Here is a 23,445-nt window from a genome sequence, read left to right on the forward strand (position 1 = left end):
GCAATCAGCAACAGTAGATATTATGACTCATTACAAAATAAATGTTTTTGAAATTTGAAAGGAAACTTGAGTTAAGTACAAACTTTTATGACAAGTATTGTACTTTTTTCATTTTATTTTTACTATTAGGTTTTTTCGACGAACAATCTTATACTCTATATTATTCAAAAAAGACTGAGCAGGTTTTGAAAGGGTCGGCAACGCGCATGTACCACCCCTGGAGTTGTAGGCGTCCATAGTCTACGTTCATTGCGATATATTATGGTGTTTCTTTTTATTATATATTTGTTTGGTTTTAGTGTTGTGATGTTGGGTATCTATTTACATGTATATCGATAAAAAGGGATTTTCTTGGGATCAAATAAAATACTTTAATATTGTTATCATAAATGTATTTCTATTTTACTTAAATGGCATATTCTTTTAGGTACATTTAGCTCTTAGTTTTAGAAACTGTACACTTTTAGGTACCTTATACAACATTAGAGGCATCTTAGTATTTAATATCACGATATATACTCTAATATACTTTATTCGAAAACAAAAAAAAAGGTAATCTGTTGTTGTAGACACACTAAAATTTCTTAATATTTTAACCTTTTGACCGCCACCGTCGGCTGTGGCCGACATCTGAAAGACTTGCCAAGGACGCCAACGACGGCTACAGCCGACAGTTTCGCCAATGCAATAGGGACTAACGCGGGACCCCGTAAAGTTCAATTTCGCTTAAATAATCGTGATCGCCTGCGTCCGGGGCACGGCATGTTCCTTCGTCGTCTGGCGTTCAAAAGGTTAAATAAGGTCACATTTCAACCCTTTTCCGGCCGCACCAATTTAAAAAAAAAAACCAAATATATTGTAGTCAATCAAACCAGATTCTATTGCTAATTTTAATCTTAAACCGGAATACTAGAGTTGAAATTTGATTAGCGCACATGGTTGATAGATCTTCCTATGTCTGAAAAAGGTTAAAAAATGTTTGCACACAATAACAAACATATCGAAATGTGTTAGTTGCGGAAAGTTACCAAAAAGTTGGAAAAGTTCTCGGGAATTTCACAGAAAACAAAGGAAACCTTCATTTTGTAATGGAGAAGATTCCCATACAAAAATTTCAGAAGTTTCCGAATTTTTACCATGAGGAAATTTTGCAATTGGAAACATTCCAACGACACAGTACGCACATAGATTGGTAGATATATATTTTAAAATAAAAGTTACTTCAGCAATCCCTTCTGTTTTATCATCATGAAGAAATTAAAATATTTTCTTAACTTAAATCTACAACTGATATACTAAGGTTTTCAGCTGAAAAACGCATGTAAGTATGTAAAATATAGTAAGTAAATAAAATATGAATGATAAACCATCTTTACTATATAATATATCTATGTATATAACACAAAAATCTTGACGTGAATACGCTGAAGTCAGTGTAAAGTGATCATCAGTGCAAAAGAGAAGTTTATTCCCGCGGTATTACCATCATATCATTTATTATCACTGGTAACATTTGAGATTACTTTTATCTGTTACCAGAATTAAAATTTATAAAATAAAGCAGAGGGTAGAAGATGAGCATAATCGCAGCTGTTACCAGGCCCAACAATTTGGTGTTGGGGTTTGAATACCGGAATTCCGGAACCCCGAATACCGGAATCGGCGTGATTTATACAATATTGCATTGCCGGAATTGAAAACGATCAACATCTAAATATCGGAATACCGGTATTCAATTTTTATTTACGTATAAAAAAACTTAAACTTATGTATTTATATGAAACTAATTATTAAAAATAGATTTTGTGTATTCTGTGTAAAGCAAATTACAATAAACAAAAAATATAATACACAAAGAAAAAAATACTTTTATATGGTCAATTTCATTACTGTTATTAATTCTGGAATTCCAGTATTTAATTGACGGCCGTTATTGGATTTCAAAACGGGTCTATAGAATTGTGGGTTATTGAATACTTTGTGGTACTTACCGCTGGGAATATCCTGAAAGACACGGTTTACAACTCTATATTTATTTTAGATATAAATTTTCACTTAAAACATTTTTCTGTTTGCTGGCTTCTGCTTTAGGTAACTTATAAAGGAAGACACTATTCGACTGTGTTTCGGTAACAACTAAATAATTGAGCATTTATTAAATTAGTGGGTTGTTTAAATTAACTTAAAAAGAACTAAGTGATTTAAGTGATAAAAAGTGCTCGAAAAGAAAAGTCATCTGGCATAGTTTTTACTGAAATAGAGATTAATAGAATTTGCAAAGCATTTAAAGAAATAAATGTATGGTACTTTAGTTAAAATGTCTAGTATTTATTTATATTTTAATAAAACGTCCGTCTGGGCGTCGCAGATACCGCTGGAATGACGAAGTCCTAAAATACCTGTTCGCCCTCGGAATACCCAACTGGCGCGAAGTGGCGCAGGATAGGGCAGAGTGGCGCTCTCTTGTGTCAGAGGCCAAGATCCTGTTTGGGTCACTGAGCCAGTGAAGTAAGTAATAAACCAAAGACATTAGGTTATTTGTGAAATACGAAACAAATTAGCCATTTCTATATTTTTTTGCTATTTTTATTTAACTGAAGCGCCAACGACACGTCTTTTCTCAAGCACTTTAGATAAACATAAATTATTATAATAATCTCACTTAGATCTAAATACTGGAAGACTATTCGATTTTGCTGTAAGGCACACAGAATTATTTAAATGGACAGTTACCTAATTAATTAAGTCGTTAAATATCTTATTTAAGTGTTTGTCGCTAGCGATAAGATTATTGGTGTTAGCAAAGCCGAGCCGACGAGAGGTTTAAGAGTAACAACAGTCAATGAGAGCGTACCTTGAATTGTATGGCGGCGGCTTAGTTAGTTATGACTCATAATGAAGACAGACAATGCATTTTAGGCGCATAATTGAGATATTTATAGACCTCCCGGCTAATTTATCTTTTTAACAGATTTCAATTTCATAGGAGGAGGTTCTGTATTCAGTTGTGGCTAATTTTTTTATGTACGTTCACCGATTACTCCGACACACGTGGTCCGATTTGAGTAATTAAATAATTTATTTGCATATTGTGAGAAAAAAGATACGTAATTTTAATTTCATAAGAATACCGAGGCCTAGCAAAGATAACAATCGTTCGCAGAGACACGAAACGAAACGCTGTCTCTATCGCACTAATATGGAAGAGTGGTAGAGAGACAATAACGTTTCGATATCGATAGAAAAAATTATTTAGTCAAGGCCTACAAATATCAAAATCCTCGTCCAGAAATGTCTAAATAATGGCGCGATCTACATAAATAATAACATAATATAATGTTTATTTAGGATTATTCACTGTGTTAACATATATCGAACATACCGTTCTTTCACATAATCATACAAAATACTGCCTCAGATGTCTTTCACAAATTTACAAACCATAACTAAGTATCTATATTTAACTTAAGGAAGACTAAATCAATACAGCGTTAAAATTAAAATAAAGGCCGAGAGGCCGATTCTAAGTCAACAATTTGTTGTGATGAAATGTTTTAATACGACCCTGACGATCGTCTTGGTGGTTGGCACGACTTTCACTTCATTTCGCGAAAGAGAATTTGAAATATAGTTAGATTGTCAAAGAAAATTTGGTAGCCACAGTAAATTTAGATCCATCTTTCAACACATGATTAAAACTTTTAGAACGCCATTTGACTTTGATACTTATTTTTTCACTGGTATGTGTTTTTGTTAAATATCAAAAAGTGGCGCCATTTTACCGGGTATCGGCTAAAGGTTGTGTCCCATCGCTCAAAATGATGCCGCCACCTTTGGCTTTTTTGGATTATGTTTTTTTTTTCAAAAACAATGTTTGGGCAAGAAAAAAAGTCAATATAGAATTCAAGAACAGCAAATAATACCGAAATATCCTCGCAGGTGGTTATACCATGAATTATTTGTGATTTTTTGGCATACTTTCTATAACGAGTGCGGTTTTAAAAAAATCGTTTAGTGTTTATATGGAAAAGACACAAAAACTAAAGTCGTATACGAGCATTGTTATGATTATTAAAGCCATAACAAGTTGGTAAATCAGAATCGGTCTCCAAATGAAGTTGAAATACACCTTAAAATATCGCACACATTCTTGTACTGGCCATGCAAGTAACTTGAGGAAAATTTACATGTTCAATATTTACAAACATATGTATCTAAATAACACACACACGCTTTAATTAATCTAGGAACTTCATTCTCGCCATTCACAGACTTAAAAGTATATCACAGTTTCCAGTATAAGTATTATGCGTATGTTCTTTTTGAGAATTCAGGATGGAAATGCCACCAAATATTGTGAATACTGTCCGTCTGCCCACATAAATACAGTGGACTGAAACACCTCAAAAACCTCAAAACCAAAACCTCAGAGCACTCCACTATCAACGTGGACTTGTCTGTCTTACCTCCAGCGTGTTCTTGCAAAGGCGGAGAAAAAAGGTTTTCAATAATAGGAGGTCTCCAATATTTTTCAGATATGTAGTGATTTAAATGGATGTAACGCGATATTATTTCACTATTTTTACCTTATCCGATGCACCCTCCGTGACCACAGATGATGCAAGCCAGCTGAAACGTCGAATAAGGTAAAAATATTGAAATAAATGGATCTAACCGTTTACTTCACTTAATATGAAAACTTAAAATATTATATTTTATACATATATTGTTATTATACTCAGATATCACATAACAATCAGCGACCAGAAATACTTGGAACCCACATTCCTTCGGAATTCTCAAAAAAGGATTGTTACTAAAAACCGTCACCACGGTCTCCACGGTTTATCCTCCGCAGCTTTCCTAGTAACTAAAGCTAAAGGCGCTGGATCATCTGCAGGTGGAGGCGAGCCCCAGCCAGAGCTAGCTGGTGAGAAGCACCTGGGTTCTGAAGAAGCGGATGAAGCTCGAGGTGAGAGGGGCACTAGGGTTGGAACTGCTCCTAGAGCGTTGGCGCTGACGCCCGCTGGTAGGACCAGGGCTATGTCGCCGTTGGAGAGACGCGTTGGGACGAGACGCACTCCGGAGCCGGGGCCTGCTGAAAAGGGAATCTTATTAGAATTGCAAGTAGCTAAAAACCTGAATCCTAGCCAAATTAAAAGAAAAAATGTATTGGGATGAGCGATGCTACGAAAAATCTCGTGACTATTTTCTATTTTCGATTTACTAACCAAAAAATACGAGTAGGTAACCATAAAGAGTTATAATCGAATACTACTTTTTAGTTTTATCATGCAATCATAAAATTGAGCTTCTACAGAGTCGGAACTATTCATCACATTTTAGATAATACACGACTTGCCGCTTATTTTCTCGTGAAAATTTCACCGTTGAGACTATTGTGTGTTAATACGAATACTATTTCTTGAAGATTACGTGCCTATTGAACAAATGAAAAGAAGGTACATTAAGAAGTTAGTAAATTCCTATAAAAATATTTAAACTAACCCGATATTAAAATAGTAGAATGCGGAACAGCAGCGTCCTCCGCATCAGACGGCGGCGTCGGCGCACCAGGCGGCCTCCCCACCACGTTCCCCTCCAAATGCTTCACCAGCCGCTTCCTAAGTCCAGCCTCCAGGCCTGGAAACCTGGCGACTTCGGACAGACAGTGCCGGTAACCGGCGCGGAACCGGTCCGGGGATGCCTCGGTGCGAAGACCTTCCAGGTGTTTCACGGTCATCTCGAGGATGTCGGCCTTTTCGAGCTTCGAGTGTCTGGCTGGCTGTAACAAGAATGAGAGTTGTGATGCCTGCCGTGAGAGACAACTCTAGAGATGAAAGGATGAAATTTGTCATACGATTAGCGCTGTACATAACATTGGTAGTAGTGGCGGAACTATTAGTGATTCCTAATGCCGTATCGTGTCAGGTCTTAGGTAGGAAATATGAAAGAGATTCTTTAGACGCCATAAAGTATGTATTTAACGTTAGTTAGTATTGAAGCAATAGAAAGACTGCTATGTTAAACTTTATCCGCGAAGGAAACTGTCGTGAGGATTTCGTAGTAAATAAAAAATGAGGTGCTAAAAATAGCCTCACTGGAATTCTACACGTATTTGTCTCGAACGCTACATCAACATCTTCCTCGCGTTGTCCCGGCATTTTGCTACGGCTCATGGGAGCCTGGGGTCCACTTGGTAAGTATTGGCAACTAATCCCAAGAATTAAAAGAGGCACTAGTTTTTACGAAAGCGACAACAATCTGACCTTCCAACTCAGAAGGTAAACTAGGCCTTATTGAGATTAGTCCGGTTTCCACACGATGTTTTCCTTCACCGAAAAGCGACTGGTAACAAATATCAAAAGATATTTCGTATATAAGTTCCGAAAAACTCATTGGTACATAAGAGCCGGGATTTGAACCCGCGACCACCGGATTGCAAGTCGCACGCTCTTACCGCTACACTACATACAATGTCTAAAAATTGTTCAAGTTCAAGTTCAAATATACTTTATTCCTATATATCGCCACGGTACTATAAACGATTTGGTCCGTCGTGCGCTTGCCACCGTGTTGTGCCTGCGGTTTTAGAACCCGTGGGCATGGCGAGAGACGACGGCAAGCGTCCCGACGGAGTTACGTTAAAAGTAATATAGGTACCTATTATTGTATCGCTACGGGAAACGAATTAAGTGATCAATACGTCAATCAAGATTTTTTTATATCATTATATTTATGCGTCCCAATTATATGGCTAACGGGAGATATGTCCACGTTGAAAATACTAAAGGACTCAGCTATACGTCACTTAGTGTTTTTTCATCTGTCAATATGATGCCTACTTATGCCTTATACGCAACATCGTTACTTAAATGACAATGTCATTATCTGCCAAGTTTGCTTGTATTTTTTTCATGACATCCAATTGAGGGTTTCCAGTTCGTTAAGACAATAATAATCGTTTGAATGAATAAATAAAAATAAGCAATGTTATTTCTTTAAGACGTAAATTGGGATAAATGTACGATCAACTCATTTTAGATTTTACCCTATGGAAGGTCTACCTCTAGGCAAGAAGAACAATCTCTTATGGGAGAAATGTTGTTGAAGTTTCCAGCTGGCAGCTGTAAATAATAGTTCGAAATCTCTCCGGTGGCGCTAGGGTAGCACAAGGACATGATATAAACGTTATTGAGGGAGTGAAGTGCGCTGTCGGAGATTTGAATTTTTTATCAAAGTCAGGAATTTGTTCGCGATGTAGGTATTGTGGTGCCGAAAATTTAAGATTTTTTGATGGACACTTTTCATACACATAGATTGTTCTCCTTACCTCTACTCCCCTTTAACCTTTTCGAAGCCGTGTCAAACGCTATCAAAGCTGTCACTCGGACGCCACGTCACCGGAGTGTCAAAACTGAAATAGAACTTTATGCATATGCACGTAGGTCTATGTTACTCTGTAATCTGTGACGGATTAATCCATCTTCGGCGTTAGACCTACCTACGGTGCGCAATATCCGTCACTGGCATCAAAAAGGTTAAAAACAATGTGACATTCATTAGTAACTGGATATACAGTATGTTTATTAATTTATTTATTTAGTCGTATGGCACAAGTAGATAACATATAGGGTATAAGTAGGGGATAAGTAGATAACATATGTTTATTAATTAAAACCATTTACTCAAATCCTATATGACCAACCCCGAATTCACGAAATAAAATTTGGCGGTTTCGTATATTTTGTCTGGTGTGGCGTTGAAATTTTCTATGGGAGAGTTAATTTTTTTTTGTGATTTTGGTGTCGGTCTAGGGATGAATATTCCGGAAAAAAACTTCTTTTTTTTTGGGAATATTACAAAATTTCGTGTTTTTCATGTTTTATTCAGAAAAAATAAATATTTCATACACAATGCCACCGATGAATGATGTCAAAGTTAATAAAATGCCAGAAACTAGAATTATATTCGAATTAAGTACATTTTGAAAAAACAGACATTAAGAAACTTGTTTTTTCGCCTTTATTCGTTTTTTTCGGAAGTATTGTAATTGAAATTTGCATTGTTTTTTTTTCGAATGAAACTTGGAAAAAAGCTAGCCGTTTGGAATTTTCCCGTATTTTTCCAGGTTTTTTCAACGCTACATTGGTCCACTTGGTCCCATAGTACTCGTAAAGATTAATCAGATGACCTAAACATTTACGGGTTTGAGTAAATGGTTTTAGTTAATAAACATACTGTTGATAAGAATTATCAATAACCATTTGGAAGTCCAGACCTAACAAAAAAAATACACCAAGTGGTTGGTAGATATGTCATCCAATAGTAATTTTCGCAATTAACAAGCAACTTAAGTCGAAGTCATTAACGATTTACTTACATCTTTTTTCATTGCATCCAATATGAGCGCCTTCAGTTCGTTGAGACAATTATTGATACGCGCCCGTCTCCTCTTCTCCATTATCGGCTTATTGCTCTGCAACAAAGAAAAACATTATCAATATTACTGCAAAAAATATTATGTGAAGGCTGCATCCTCTAGATTCTGCATAACCTGAAATGTACTGGTAAAATGCGTATATCGATGGCCTAGTACACAATCGTTCTAATTTCTTACGTGGAAAATTTGGTTTTAATTGCGATTTTATGTCCTGACACTATGGTGGTAATTAAAACAAAATTTTCGCTGTAATCAGTACGAGTGTAAACTAGGATATCGATATATTAATTCATGGAAATAGTTACTTGACTTTTGTTAGCATGTGTTGACTTTTCATACATTTTACTAAACTTCAAAACAAAATAAATGCAATTTTTATTTTTCAAAATCAAGATCAAAAATAGAGTCGAGACTTTCTTAACTCATTCAGCGCTAAACGTTGTCATTTTGCCGCTACGCAGCATTTTCGCTACATACTGGGAAACGTTTCCCGGTATGTAAAAGAAATGCTTCGTGGAGGCAAACCGACAACGTGTCGTGATTAATTCTGAAGGGCCAGGCCACACTGGTGCGTTGCGTTGCCTCGTCACAACGCATTTAATGTGGCATGTCATAAAAACATTTACATAAAACGATGCAGCGTCGACGCGGCGAGGACTCCTGCGACGCAACGCAACGCACCAGCCTCACACGAATGGGTTAAAAAATGCTCTATCTAGCGTGTAAGTCATCTTTGCTCCTCTGTAAGGATGAGACGGTCCGCTGCACATTTTGTCTTCAGGGTAACTAAATTTGCATTAAAGACTGACAGGTGAAGGTTGAATACCATCGTCCACTCTATATGATGGCAAATATAAACCTTATTACAAGTATTTAAAGTTCATTTTATGATCAATTTTATTAAGGCTGGTGCCGATAGAAATTTGAAGTTTTACGAGTAATGTACTTCTGCTTGACCTTATGTTGTAAATGATTTAAATCATGCTCGGTAACGTTTATACAATAATAAACTATTTCCTGGACCTGCGTTTGTTATGATGCACTGTTTGTATTGTTTTTTTTTTTTACTTTTCGGTACTTATTCATTATTTTCCATATTTTCATTAATCTACATATTTATTTTGACCTGGATTTATCATTAAATAATTTAAATGAAATAGGCGTAGAAATAAAAAGCAGTTCTTTTAATGTACCTATAAGACAATGGTAGTGTAAGTACCTAATGGTTAATCATCTATTTTTATATAAAATGACGTGAAAATAACACAGCGTTGACGCTGCAACGACGCTTGCGCCGCTGACGCAACGCAACGCACCAGTGGGCCCCACTTATTCGAAAATATAGAATTTTTTAAGACATACGAGTGGTCATGGTCATAAAAAAGTGTTACTGTTAACCTGAAATCTGTCTAATAGTGACGCAGCCCCCTGGAGGAAATTTAAAAACTAATAATTTATAGAGAAACTAAATAAAATTAAAGTCTTTCTAAGCTAAATATTACAAAAATCCATAAACCCTGAACGTAATTGAGCTTTCTATCACAATAACGACAGTTATGAACATTAAACGATGTGATAAACTTCTGAGGGTCTACCGCGAACCACGTTCGACGTGTTGCCTCCCTGTCACACTTACGTATGAATTTACAAATGCGACAGAGAGGCAACACGTCGAACGTGGTTCCTCTAAATAACCATCGTTATACGTCCCACGCCAGCATCAGACCAAGTACGGCGTGTGGCAAAAACATACATTAATTTCATGTTACGGAGTAGGTACATAAATGTATACGCAGCGCAGGTAAGGACTCGCATTTTCGTAGGGCGTAAATGAATAGAAATGCACCGAAACTATACCGGGGTTTCCTGTAACACGAGCAAATAATTAAACCATATATTGTACTCCTAAAACCATATAACTTATAATTAACAACTTTTAAAAATTATGACCTCTTTAGATTTTAACTTTTTTATGCAAATTTGATATTATTTTCGGTTTGACAACCGGTTTGGCCTAGTGGGTAGTGACCCTGCCTACGAAGCTGATGGTCCCGGGTTCAAATCCTGGTAAGGGCATGTATTCGTGTGATGAGCATGGATATTTGTTCCTGAGTCATGGGTGTTTTCTATGTATTTAAGTATTTATAAATATTTATATATTATATATATCGTTGTCTAAGTACCCTCAACACAAGCCGTATTGAGCTTACTGTGGGACTTAGTCCATTTGTGTAATAATGTCCTATAATATTTATTTATATTATTATTTATTTATTTTCAATGTAAGCTGACATCAGTGTGTTTGACGTTGTCATGCTTTAAACATAACAAAATTCGCAATTCATAGTTGTTGAACAAATGTTGGTCAGTGTGAAGAGTACAGCCTACAGTTTAATTTATTACTGCAGTTACAGGAAACACCCGGTATAAAATAATATCAAATCAATTAGGTATTTTCAATAAAAATAACGATAGCATAGCTATAAACATTGTCAATTGACCAGTTGATTGAGTTCTAAATAACCGGCGAGGCGCATTATACGTCCCACGCCGACATTATTGTCGGACCAAGTACGGCGTGCGGCAAAAACAGACATTAATCTCATGTTACATAGTACGGAATCATGTACCTACTTCGTATACACTAACGGCCCGATTCAAAGAATGCAATACGATAACGATTAGTTCTGGTTTAGATAAGTTCTCATTTAGATATCGTTTGTATGTCGTATAATTGACAGAAGCAGCTCGATTCGGGCAACCAATGTCACTTTGACGTTAGAAATATCGTGGATAGATCTTATTGGAATCACAGCGGAATCGAAATAAACGTCAATTTTGACATGTCGTTTAATTATCTATCTTTTAAACATCTTTCCAAGATCTTAAACGTGTCTTAATCATTCTTCGAATCGGGCCGTATGTATAATTATTATACAGAGAAGCGAAACAAAATGCACCAAGACTTATATCAACACGCCTGCTAGAAAATGTGAAAATTGGTAACGATTATGGTCAATCGAAGAACGCAAATATATCTTATACAATTTATACTTGTAATTGTACGTGTTTCTTTTTGGGTTCGACCCTAATCTTTTAAAAACATCCCTTGACTACCAAAGGATGACTTCCGTTTTGAGTGAGAAAAAACTAGTCCGTTTTTAGTCAGGGACCCATTTTTTTTTTATATTGGTACGGTTAGCATTAATAGTAGTGGATGAAACGACGCGCCAAAAGTATCTGCCACCCGGTAGTATGTACTATTCCAAATAAAAAAAAACTCTTATTATTAGTACAATTCGCGTTCAAAAGTATCAGTGACCAGTTGTTGTACGTATTTAGTCATATCTCTTTTTGTTAAGCTGTTGGAGAATTGTTTTAACGCGTAATCAGATCCGCTACTGTTGCTGACTGTACTACTAGAGATACCGTGTTCTATGATAACACAGCGTGGCGCGTGCGTCCCAAGGTGAAGGCCATCAAGGCCGTGATTGGAGACGGTGACGCGGCGAGCGTCACGCGCGCGGCACCACGTGACGCACGATTAGGGACGGGACGCCACGCGCCGCCGGGTTTACCAACGAACATAGCAAATCCGTTTCTATAATGTCTTATTAATGACCTATGTGTTACGTGCACGTTTCCTCGTTCACCGTGCCATTTGTACGAAAGGTGTGGTGTTTCGCCAGTTCCGTGAAAACTAGCCGGATATCGGAACATTCGGAACAGATGACGCAGAAGAAAACTGTTGTGCGCCAAAATAATTTATGAATCTTAAGTCTGTACCTACGGGTTACCTTAAAATAAATTATACCTATTTGTTTTGATTTTAAAGGTTACATTGGAAAGGCGTCTGTAGTAGCGTTACTGTTCTTAATTTCCGTGATAAATTGCGTTGCTGTCGCAATTAGAGCGTTCAATCCATCATTAATATTTTCAAGAAGATTGAAAGTGACATCAAGGCTGAATCAGTACAGATTGCATCCAAATGACACCTAAAATACTCGTAGTAAAAAAACTGAAAGTATTTTCGAGTTTTCTATTGAATTAGGAATACGCACCTATCGGTAACTGGCCCCTTCATTTATAATATTTTGTGAATTATTGGTATAATAAATATGAAAAACATTACGGACGATTACCTCAAAATTATGCATATTTTATGTCATCTTACATTAGTCGTGACGAAGTATTTATTGTAAGTGTATGACTGACAGACGTTTAATAGTCTCCGTCAAAAACAATAAGAGCATTAAACTAACACCAACACTCCTCTGATCTTTAGTAGACCTTATTGTATTCACAATAAAGGTTGCGAAGAGTCAGTTAACTGTGTAGGATATATTTAAATACAGCGGCAGGCTGGCGCCGCAGTGTTAATTCTAATTAACGATCGTGCCACACTACATGCCAGAACTAGAAACAGTAAAGGCTGATACACACCGGATAACACGGCTCGGGTTCCCTTAGAGCCAAATCGTTCGCCAAGGGCTCGTAACCGTTTCGCTGCGATCGCGTAACGATCTAGCCGCGAGCGCGCAACGATGTCGCCGCGAGCGCGTAACGATCTCGCCGCGAGCGCGTAACGATCTCGCCGCGAGCGCGCAACGAATTCGCTGCGTACTGAGATAATGAGAATTTTGATAGAAAAAGCCAATTCTATTAAAATTCGTTGTACACTCGCACAACTCTCCCGGAAATAAGTGTGATAAGGCTGTATTTTTTTGGTTACATTCAAATTCTAACTGAAGCAGCGTTAGGTACTCCGACTGGGTTGATGGCATAGCGTCATATGTTGTTTTTCTTGATAAAATGAGTGAATCAATGTGTCACACATATCTTGACATCCAAATATTGCCTTTACTGCTTTACTGCGTCATATGCCACTGTCACGTTAGATGTCACTGTCAATTTCCTTGATAAATTGCGTTGCTATTACCGAATTGCTATCGTGAATTAGAACTTCAAATCGGTCACTTCCCATCCTTGTTTTTGTTTAATATGTGTGGGTTTTTGATGTACTATTGCTGGCGTAATGTCATATATGCGACTGTTATTCCCCTTGATAAAATGAGTGAATGAATTTGTCACTCATCTCTCGACCTCCGAATATTACTTTTACTGCTGCAATAGTACTTGTGCAGCGTCATAGGCCACTGTCACGTTAGATGTCACTCAATTTCCTTGATAAATTGAGTTGCTATTACCGAATTGCTATCGTGAATTAGAACTTCAAATCAGTCACTTCCCATCCTTGTTTTTTTTTAATATGTGTGGGTTTTTGATGTACTATTGCTGGCGTAACGTCATATATGTGATTGTTATTCCCCTTGATAAAATGAGTGAATGAATTTGTCACTCATCTCTCGACCTCCGAATATTACTTTTACTGCTGCAATAGTACTTGTGCAGCGTCATAGGCCACTGTCACGTTAGATGTCACTCAATTTCCTTGATAAATTGAGTTGCTATTACCGAATTGCTATCGTGAATTAGAACTTCAAATCAGTCACTTCCCATCCTTGTTTTTTTTTAATATGTGTGGGTTTTTGATGTACTATTGCTGGCGTAACGTCATATATGTGATTGTTATTCCCCTTGATAAAATGAGTGAATGAATTTGTCACTCATCTCTCGACCTCCGAATATTACTTTTACTGCTGCAGTAATGCTTGTGCAGCGTCATATGTCACTGTCACGTTAGATGTCACTGTCAATTGCGTTGCTATCGTTACCACATTGGCGCATTGCTATTGCGAATTAGAAAGTCAGTCAATAATTTTGTCACAAATATCGTCTACCGTTGTGTTGTCCATAGAAAATTTCAACGCCAGACTGTACGAAATGGTCAAATTTTATTTCGTGATTTTGGGGTTGGTCCCATAGTAAAAGTTACTGAGTATGACCTAAACAATAACGGGTTTGAGTAAAGGTTTTAGTTAAAACAATACAAGTACTGTACGCAATACTGTCGCAGATGGAATGTAATCTTTAGGTGAAACTAGGAAAATATGAACCGCCATACGACTTAAACGCGTGTCATATAGCAGCCACTACGTGATATTTCGGTATTTTCCCGAGGATGAAACGGTCTTTTACGATTTGGCAGAGGAAAGCTGTTGCGCCGCGCCAACCCGGAACGATGCTTTAATTTGTCTGCGACGCGTGGAGTTTCGACCAATAATACATACCACCAAATAAACTTATACTCTGAAAGTCTAATTTTTAATCTAAGGAAAGATTTTGACGACCGGTTTGGCCTAGTGGGTAGTGACCCTGCCTACGAAGCTGATGGTCCCGGGTTCAAATCCTGATGGTAAGGGCATTTATTCGTGTGATGAGCATGGATATTTGTTCCTGAGTCATGGGTGTTTTCTATGTATTTAAGTATTTATTTACTTACTTATATCGTTGTCTAAAGTACCCTCAATACAAGCCTTATTGAGCTTACTGTGGGACTTAGTCAATTTGTGTAATAATGTCCTATAATATTTATTTATTTAAAAATTCTCCCCGCAAGACTCGAACGTAGACGTAGCTCAGTTGGTACTCGTGCCTAGTAGCAATTGGACCGGTATTTCCGACACGTTGCATGTCCGAGTCTTGCCGGAAGCGGGGAATTTTCACATATTTTTCTATAATATAAACATTTGTAGAATCGCACGTAGACCTAATAATTCATAAAAATTAGTTCAGAGCCCCTAGTGAAAATTTATTCGATTGCGAGACGTGACGTACGCGTTTGCGTTAAGTCATTAAGTCTCATTTTGTATGGGATTTAGAATCAGCGCGCCAAGCGGAACGTTTTGGAAACTCAAAACAGGGGTACAGGTTTGTAGAACTTTTCGAGTTTGGGCAAGCAAAAGTAATCGATTATTAGTAATCCTCGACAAATGTATATAAACTATATCAAAGACCAAAACAGTGGTAAGACACAAATGATATACTGTCTATTATAAATTTCACATTTGGTATAGGTAGGACACGAATGAAATACTGTATATTATAAATTTCACAGTGTATTCGTTCGCTGTAATGCTGTGTAAATTTTTGAATCTATAAAAAAAAAAAGATAATTCGCTCGAAAAAAAAGACAATTCTTCTTAAGATACGCCAATGATAATGGTACGATATGGATCGGATATGTCAGTATGTTAAATAAATGTGGTTAACATTACTTGATGTTGAATATTTTTAACCTTTAAGTTGTACGTGTCACACGAGAGCAAGGTTATTTTACATCTCGTGTTTTTGAGTCCCTCGCTACGCTCAAGATTCTAACTTAGAATCACTCGCTTCGCTCGTGATTCAATTAATCAACACTCGCAAAAAAAAACAACTTTCCTCTCTTGTTGTACAAATAACTGTTGTTGGCCGCAAAGTTAAACCTGTCAACACAGTGCACAGCAACACCGCTGGAATTGTATCCTGTAATAGTCGCTTATTATCAAATGGGTCGTACGCTTGTTGGCAACCGTCGCGGAAAAAAATGGAATCGCACCATTAGGAAAGCACTCGGCGGCATCATGAAAGCGCTTAATTATGGCGCTTGGCGTCATACCCGCGCCAAGTCCGGCCACTTAAGGGCAGTGCGCACCGCCTACGCCATAAACTTGTCCCGTTTATATACTCAACATGTTCAGGCTTGTCGACTCGAATCGACAACCATTGTGCCTATTTTGCGTGAAATCGAGGTAGCGCTACTCTAACCACCCCAGCTCCTCCACGAAGCCTAGCAAGGCTTTCAGGTTGCTAACTGCCTCTCTTAGTGTGCACGGAGTCCCTAGGTATTTGTTCCTGTATCTGTCTAAGAGAATGAGTTTAGTTGTTTCCTCTTCTTCCCTGCACGGTCTGCATCCGGCTTGTCTTATACGGGGATGTCTTATGAACTCTTAGCCATGGGTCAATATATAGGTCATACTGAGCACCTTTTACAAATGTCTTAAAATTTGACTTCGCCACCACCTTGAAAAGTAAGTATACCTTTTTTGTTTTCCTTTTTAGGGTTCCGTAGTCAACTAGGAACCCTTATAGTTTCGCCATGTCCGTCTGTCTGTCTGTCTGTCCGAGGCTTTGCTCCGTGGCCGTTAGTGCTAGAAAGCTGAAATTTGGCATGGATATATAAATCAATAAAGCCGACAAAGTCGTACAATAAAATCTAAAAATTTAATTTTTTTTATAGTGCCTCCCCTACACGTAAAGTGGGAGTGAAATTTTTTTTTCGCTTCAACCCTAGAGTGTGGGATATCGTTGGAAAGGTCTTTCAAAACTAATAGGGGTTTTCCAGAAACATTTTTTGATAAAGTGAATATATTCGGAGATAATCGCTCCGAAAGAAAAAAAATGTGTCCCGCCCCCCTCTAACTTTTGAACCATAGGTCCAAAAAATATGAAAAAAATCGTGGAAATAGAGCTTAAGAAAGACATTAAATGAAAACTATAGCGGACATGATCAGTTTAGCTGTTTTTGAGTTATCGCAAAAAGTTTTCCCTTCATAGTAAATAGACTTACTTTAATTAGGTACCTGATTATGCAAATTTGCCTATTTGTTTAACTCGGTTTAAATTTACTATACTTTAAGCTCCAGTTTAGCTTATTGTGACGGAAGAGTAACTACGGAACCCTACACTGAGCGTGGCCCAACATGCTCTTGGCCGGTTTTTCTATAAAATTGAGATCGATACGTCTGTACCGATTAGGCCAGGGGTTCCCAAAGTGTGCGCCGCGGCGCCCTGGTGCGCCGGCAAATTACAAGGGCGCCGTTGCAAAATACTAAACTTGTAACTGCGCCGCATGTTGAAAAAGATTGGGAACCCCTGGATTAGGCAGTAACAATGTATGTGGACGCCATATGCGTGAAAATTAAGCGTGTTTTTTGTGAAAATATCTATGGCCAAGGAATGTATCTTAATTAACTGTTAAATAATCTATATATACAGATGTATTACTATTAATAACTAGCTTAAATCTAAAATGGGCCCTTGAGGCATTGTACCTAGGATGCTGGCGGCATTTCCTCGTTGCATCGCAATGCTGATACGTTGTGCGAGGAAGTCGCCTGCTCTTCGGTCACCAGTTATACTATTTATATATACTTGTTGCTCCGTAGGTATAACAAGAAACAGGAAAAACAATAAAATGCTAAATATAGCTGAGGCAACTATAATAAAAGGAAAACCATTGTAAATAAAATAAAGGTAGGCTAAAGACTTACATACAATAAATATGGCAAACAAAAAACCAGTTAATTTAAATCATCACGATAACTTATATACATATAATATTATGGGCCACATTCAGGTAAATAGAGAATAATTACTTTGTTTTTGTAAATAATGTCATTGGTATTTTCAGTATTAATTTAATTTATGACGAACGTCGAACGACGAAGTATATTACGTAGGTACATTATCAGGTTAACTTGAAATAAAAAAATAACGAATATCTAACACACCAGAAGCACTTTCTGTTGTAGCAACTGAAAAAATGATATACCAGTTACAAGTTATCAGTCTTTATTTATTTTGAGTATACTAAGTAGTAGACGTTATACCAAGTATAGTGCGCAGTGTACACTTCTCTAGGCGGCACGCGGCGAGCCACAGCGTGTCACTAAGCCCATTTCCCTCTGACGCACAGCATTAGATTTTCAAATATTGCGCTAGTTTTCCTAGGCGACAGCCAAGCTGAAATGACCCTTAACGTAAAGCGGGTGTTTTTATGTGGAAAACTACACAGCAGGAGTCCATCCGTTTATGGATGGTCGGATGTTATAGGTACTTCGTCGCGTAAGTCAGTAAAGTACGTATAGATCGTATCAATCATGTTATTAAAGGTTATATTTGACGATTCTGCGCGTCTCCGTGAACGACACGAAATTTATAAACCCCATCCACTTGTAAGCATATTTAAATTTAAGTAAAACCGGCCGCCATTTTATAACAGGAAGCGGCCGCCATTTTAGAAAATACGAATCAAAACTTTAATATGTATGGAAATCGTCAGGTGACTTTGCAGAGCATCTGTCATCTCGTTTTGGGTTTGTCGATGTACGATTGTCATATTGGCTTGGCCTCCAGATATAAACTTCAATTTTTTTGAAAGAGTATAAGAAATATTTCCGATTGAATTAAAAAAAAAACAATTAAATAAACTAATGAAATCTGGTAAGGGAAAAGTGTGGACTGAACGAAGATGTAGTGACAAAAATTGAGAAAGATATGTTGAGATGGTTTGGACACGTGGAAAGAATGAGTGAAAGAAGGTTACCAAACAGAGTGTATAAGGGCGAAGTAGAAGGGCGCTGGAAGGAGTAGACCTCGGTGGACTTTCTCTGATCAAATCGGGGAAATCCTGAAGAAAGGCCAGGTCAAGAGCACCCTAAATCGGCGAGTGTGTATGAAGAATGTTATGAAAGTGAAGGAAGCGAAAGAGGTATGTCAGGATCGTAGCAAGTGGAAATCCGTGGTCTCTGCCTACCCCTCCGGGAAATAGGCATGATTATATGTATGTGTGTATGTATGTATGTATGTATGTAATGAAATCTAGGCATATGTAGGCATAGCAGTTTGTATACTTTAATAAACGAAGAGTACTACTATACAGTTGCTTATACCTAATTGACATATAACTAAGGACGGGCCTTATAGATAATAATATATGGAAAATAATATTAATAACAATGGGGCCAGTACAGTTGATGAGGTCGCATCACGCGCGCGATTGGTTGCAACTAGTTGCGTTAGACTGCACGATTGGCTCGAATTCATGAGAGACACCACTGAACTAGAACCATTCTTAGTGCCCGTAAGGCCCGTCCTAGATATATCCCAATGACATAATCGGAGCGGCCAAGCTGCTTACAAGAATAGCTTTTTGAATCTAACGAAATAACAGCAATTTTTCAATGAAATTCCATTTCGGGAGGAAACGGTTCCCACTAACTAAATCTTAATAAATCACTTTGATTTTAATGTCGATCGCTTCAGCATAATATATTCTATGTTTATAGGTTTCACTTTTATATATATATTTTTTGTTTGCAAATTTTGAACAATATGAAGTCCCAAACCTAGTTTTTCATTGTGTCAATAACATATTAAAAATTCATGGAGAATGGACATTATTTAGAAGTGGAATAATATTTTCTCTTTTTGTATGGACGATCACATGGTATACTACAGCGGCTCCTAACCTGGGGGTAATTAATCCTGTGGGGGTAAAACTGGTATTTCACGGGGGTAATATGCTTAATTAAAGATTAGACCTATAATAAAAACTATTGATGATTATTGGGAGGAGGGGTAAAATCAGGATCCCTAGTTAGTCTTAGGGGTGAATGAACTGAAAAGGTTAGGTAGGAGCCACTGGTATATTATACTTCCCTCTCTATTATCAATCCTCAAATCCTTAATTTGAGCACCTCAGTTGCTCCGATATATCTGATGGCATCTGTACATAATATGAGTATTTACTGTAAAGGGACTTGGTAGTAATTATAAATGTAAACATAGATTTCTGATATAATAATATTTTTTCTTCTTTTTGGAAGATCACAAATATCGACTACCATTAATGACTGCCACTTTCGGAATGAATCGCCTGCAGATTTTTATTCCATTAGCAGGGCGATAGTTCCGAATTCAAATAATCGTTGCCAGTTAATATCTACCACGACTGTGAAGGTTTCCAACCTTGACAGTACAGTCACGTCTGAAAATATCGACACGGACAAAGTGCCAAAAATATGTATACACTACCTTAATATATGGGCATTCGTGTATACATATTTTTGGCACTTTGTCCGTATTGATATTTTCAGACGTGACTGTACCTGTACAAACCGTCTCTTAACATCCTGTGCATCCACACACGTATGTCGTTAAATTTTCCTTACACGCTTATCGGCATGCATATGTAGGTAGTGTAGCCATAATCGATATATGCCGCACGTGTTGTGTGATTCACCGAGAATATAGCAGTAGCTGAATAATACATGAACATTTCAATGTTCCACGCAACCCATTCGGGCGAGTTCAAAGATTTCTATGACGTCTTTGAGAATCGTCTCAACCATCGGGTTTGGGTTTTTTTTACGATAAACAAGCAGACGAATTGCCTGATGGTAAGCGACTACCGTAGGTACAGGTTTTGAATATTACGCTTTTTTATTGAAGGTTTGAAGGTAGTATCGGTCCGTAAATACCGGAGGCGACAGTTCATTTCACAGTTTAGCTGGCTAGGCAGAAAGCTTCTGGAAAAACGCACGTAGAAAAGGAAGAGTAAAAGGTAAAGGATAAAAGATGAAATGTCATATACCTACACATAAGGCTGCGTTTCCAATAGATGTGCGAGGAAGCGTAGCGAGGGATGTGTTTGTTAAGAACCAGTAGACTAGACCAAGATTGCAGCGATTTTGATAGCCCAGAAGGTGCAAGTGTCAAGTAGATAGTATTTTTTATTTGTAAGTATAGAAATACCTTCCTATGTTGAAGGACAGTTTCAGTTTTACACGAGAACTGAAGTGTTTGCTTCTAAGCGAAATATTATATAGAGAAACTTGATTGTAAGGAAATACTCAAAAGGCAAAAAAATATATTTTTCAGATTTTTTTTATACTACGTCGGTGGCAAACAAGATTACGGCCCGCCTGATGGTAAGCAGTTTTCGTAGCCTATGTACGCCTGCAACTCCAGAGGACTCGTTGCCTACCCTAAACCTCCCCTCGTTGAGCTCTGGCAAAATTACTCACCGGCAGGAACACAACACTATGAGTAGGGTCTAGTGTTATTTAAATAAATAAATAAATATTATATGACATTATTTTATTACACAAATTGACTAAGTCCCACAGTAAGCTCAATAAGGCCGTGCCGTTTACAGGATCAGGGCACAAATCTGTTTTCATGACACCCAGCAATGTCGATTTAAGCCGTGATTGGAATTTTTCGAAGGGCAATTATGAACTCCTCTACCTGTTATTATCAAAGGTGTCCTGGCATGATCTTCTTGAGACTCGTGATGCCAATGTGGCTGTAGATCTCTTTTATGGCATATTATACGATATTTTCGATGCATGTATACCTAGGAAAGCAAGACCTAATAAGCCAAGTAAGCGTTATCCAGTTTGGTTTACGTCTGATATTATTATGGGCCTTAAGAAGAAGGCTAAATTGCATAGGGATTGGAAACGTTCAGGAGACGAGTCTATATATACCTCCTTTTCTAGGCTTAGAACTAGTCTCAAACTTCGTATATCAAGTGCATACGATGACTACATTAATAACTTGCAAGTCAAGCTTGCGTCCAACCCTCAAGCGTTTTGGCAGCATATTGGAAACTTAAAAGCTAAAGGAGGGTTCGAGTCTCAAGTTACCTTCCAGGGGGCAGAGTTTGAGGGGACAGAGGCAGCCCAGGCCTTCGCAGATTTCTTTTCATCTGTCTTTTTGTCAAATGTTCCAAATCTTGACTTTGAACAAATTGTTCGCGAGGATTTGTCTTGTAATTCTAATTACGTTCACGTTAACCAAATATCTCCGCAAGACATAGAAGCCTCAATAAAACGATTAAAACCACGTAGCTCCCCTGGACCTGATAATGTCCCGGCCTATATTTTAAAAGGGTGTAAAGAGTGGCTTATACAACCTTTATGCCATATTTTGAACATATCATTGTGTACTGGAGTTTACCCGCATCAGTGGAAAGTCACACGAGTGAGACCTATTCCTAAAACTTGTAACTCAACTCGCGTGGAAGACTATCGACCTATAGCCATTCTTTCGTCGATTGCCAAGGTATTTGAGAGCATTGTAAATAGGCTCGTAGCTCCTCAAATTAAGCCCTTTCTTAGCGATTCCCAGCACGGTTTTAGGCCTCGGCGTTCAGTGGAGTCGAATCTTCTAACTTTGGTGGACTCGATTTCCGATCATATGGACAAGGGTATACAAGTAGACGTGTTATACTTCGACTTCCAAAAAGCATTCGATCGCGTGGATAACGATGTGCTATTGAGCAAGTTGTGCGATATCGGTTTTTCCCCGCAACTACTCCGTTTCTTCGCTAGTTATCTCCGCGATAGGAGTCAATATGTGCAACATGGCTGCTTTATATCGAACACTTATCAGACTAGGTCTGGGGTCAGTCAGGGATCGGTACTGGGTCCTTTGCTCTTCGGTATAATGATTAATGACCTGGCATCCGTTCCGAGTTTCGCTAGATGCCTTCTTTATGCCGATGACTTGAAGTTGATCTATGGAGTACAAGGAATCTCTGATTGTGAATCTCTTCAAAAGGATCTTGACCAACTGCGCGAGTGGAGCGTAAAAAATAGACTATCCTTTAATGTCTCTAAATGTGCGGTTATAAGTTTTAGCAAGGCACGAAATCCACTTAACTACACATATATTTTGGGTTCAGACGCAATAGTTCGTGTTAGCTCCATCCGCGATCTCGGTGTTATTCTAGACTCTCGTCTCAATTTCCATGAGCACCTGAATGCATTGACCCGTAATTGTTACAAGAGGTTGGGATTTGTCATTCGAAATGCCAGGGATTTTACTGACTCAAGAACAATAAAACTGCTCTACAATGCCTTAGTGAGGAGTAAGCTTGAGACGGCCTCTGTCGTTTGGTGTCCCTACGAGACAACATATGTCTTACAACTAGAAAAAGTACAGAAAGTGTTCTTGCGCTTCCTATACAAAAAAATGTACGGGTATTACCCATTCCTTTATCCCACCAAGTTTTTGTTGGGAATGATGGGATTTAACTCCCTAGAGGTAAGACGCAGCTCAGCACTTCTCACTACAATCTGTAATATCTTACGCGGTGACTCTGACTGTGTCGAGTTAACAACACAAGTAGTGCGTCTGTTTGTCCCAACACCTTCTAGATTTGAGTTTCGGCCTCGTAATCGCTGTCTTTTATCTGTGCCGGGTTCCCGAACTGTGTCGCGCAGGAACGCTCCTTTTGTTCGAGCTTTACGCAGCTTGAATTCACTCCT

General features: G+C 37.9%; 1 protein-coding gene across 2 annotated transcripts in view; it reads right to left on the reverse strand.

The window, feature by feature from the left end:
- Positions 1 to 370: 370 nt before the first annotated feature.
- Positions 371 to 23,445, reverse strand: part of LOC133523964 (protein hairy) — a 55,516-nt gene continuing 32,441 nt past the window's right edge. The window contains exons 2-4 of one of the 2 annotated variants that reach the window (XM_061859698.1): positions 8,384 to 8,479; positions 5,509 to 5,785; positions 371 to 5,095 (exon numbers count right to left, since the gene is read on the reverse strand). In XM_061859698.1, coding sequence (XP_061715682.1) covers positions 4,827 to 5,095; positions 5,509 to 5,785; positions 8,384 to 8,479 — 642 coding nt within the window. In that variant the 3' untranslated portion in view covers positions 371 to 4,826. Of the gene's footprint in view, positions 5,099 to 5,508; positions 5,786 to 8,383; positions 8,480 to 23,445 lie in introns of both variants that reach the window. The other variant, XM_061859697.1, reaches the window with a different exon arrangement.

The sequence above is a fragment of the Cydia pomonella genome, chromosome 13 (genome assembly GCF_033807575.1).
Source record: "Cydia pomonella isolate Wapato2018A chromosome 13, ilCydPomo1, whole genome shotgun sequence".
Taxonomy (NCBI): domain Eukaryota; kingdom Metazoa; phylum Arthropoda; class Insecta; order Lepidoptera; family Tortricidae; genus Cydia; species Cydia pomonella.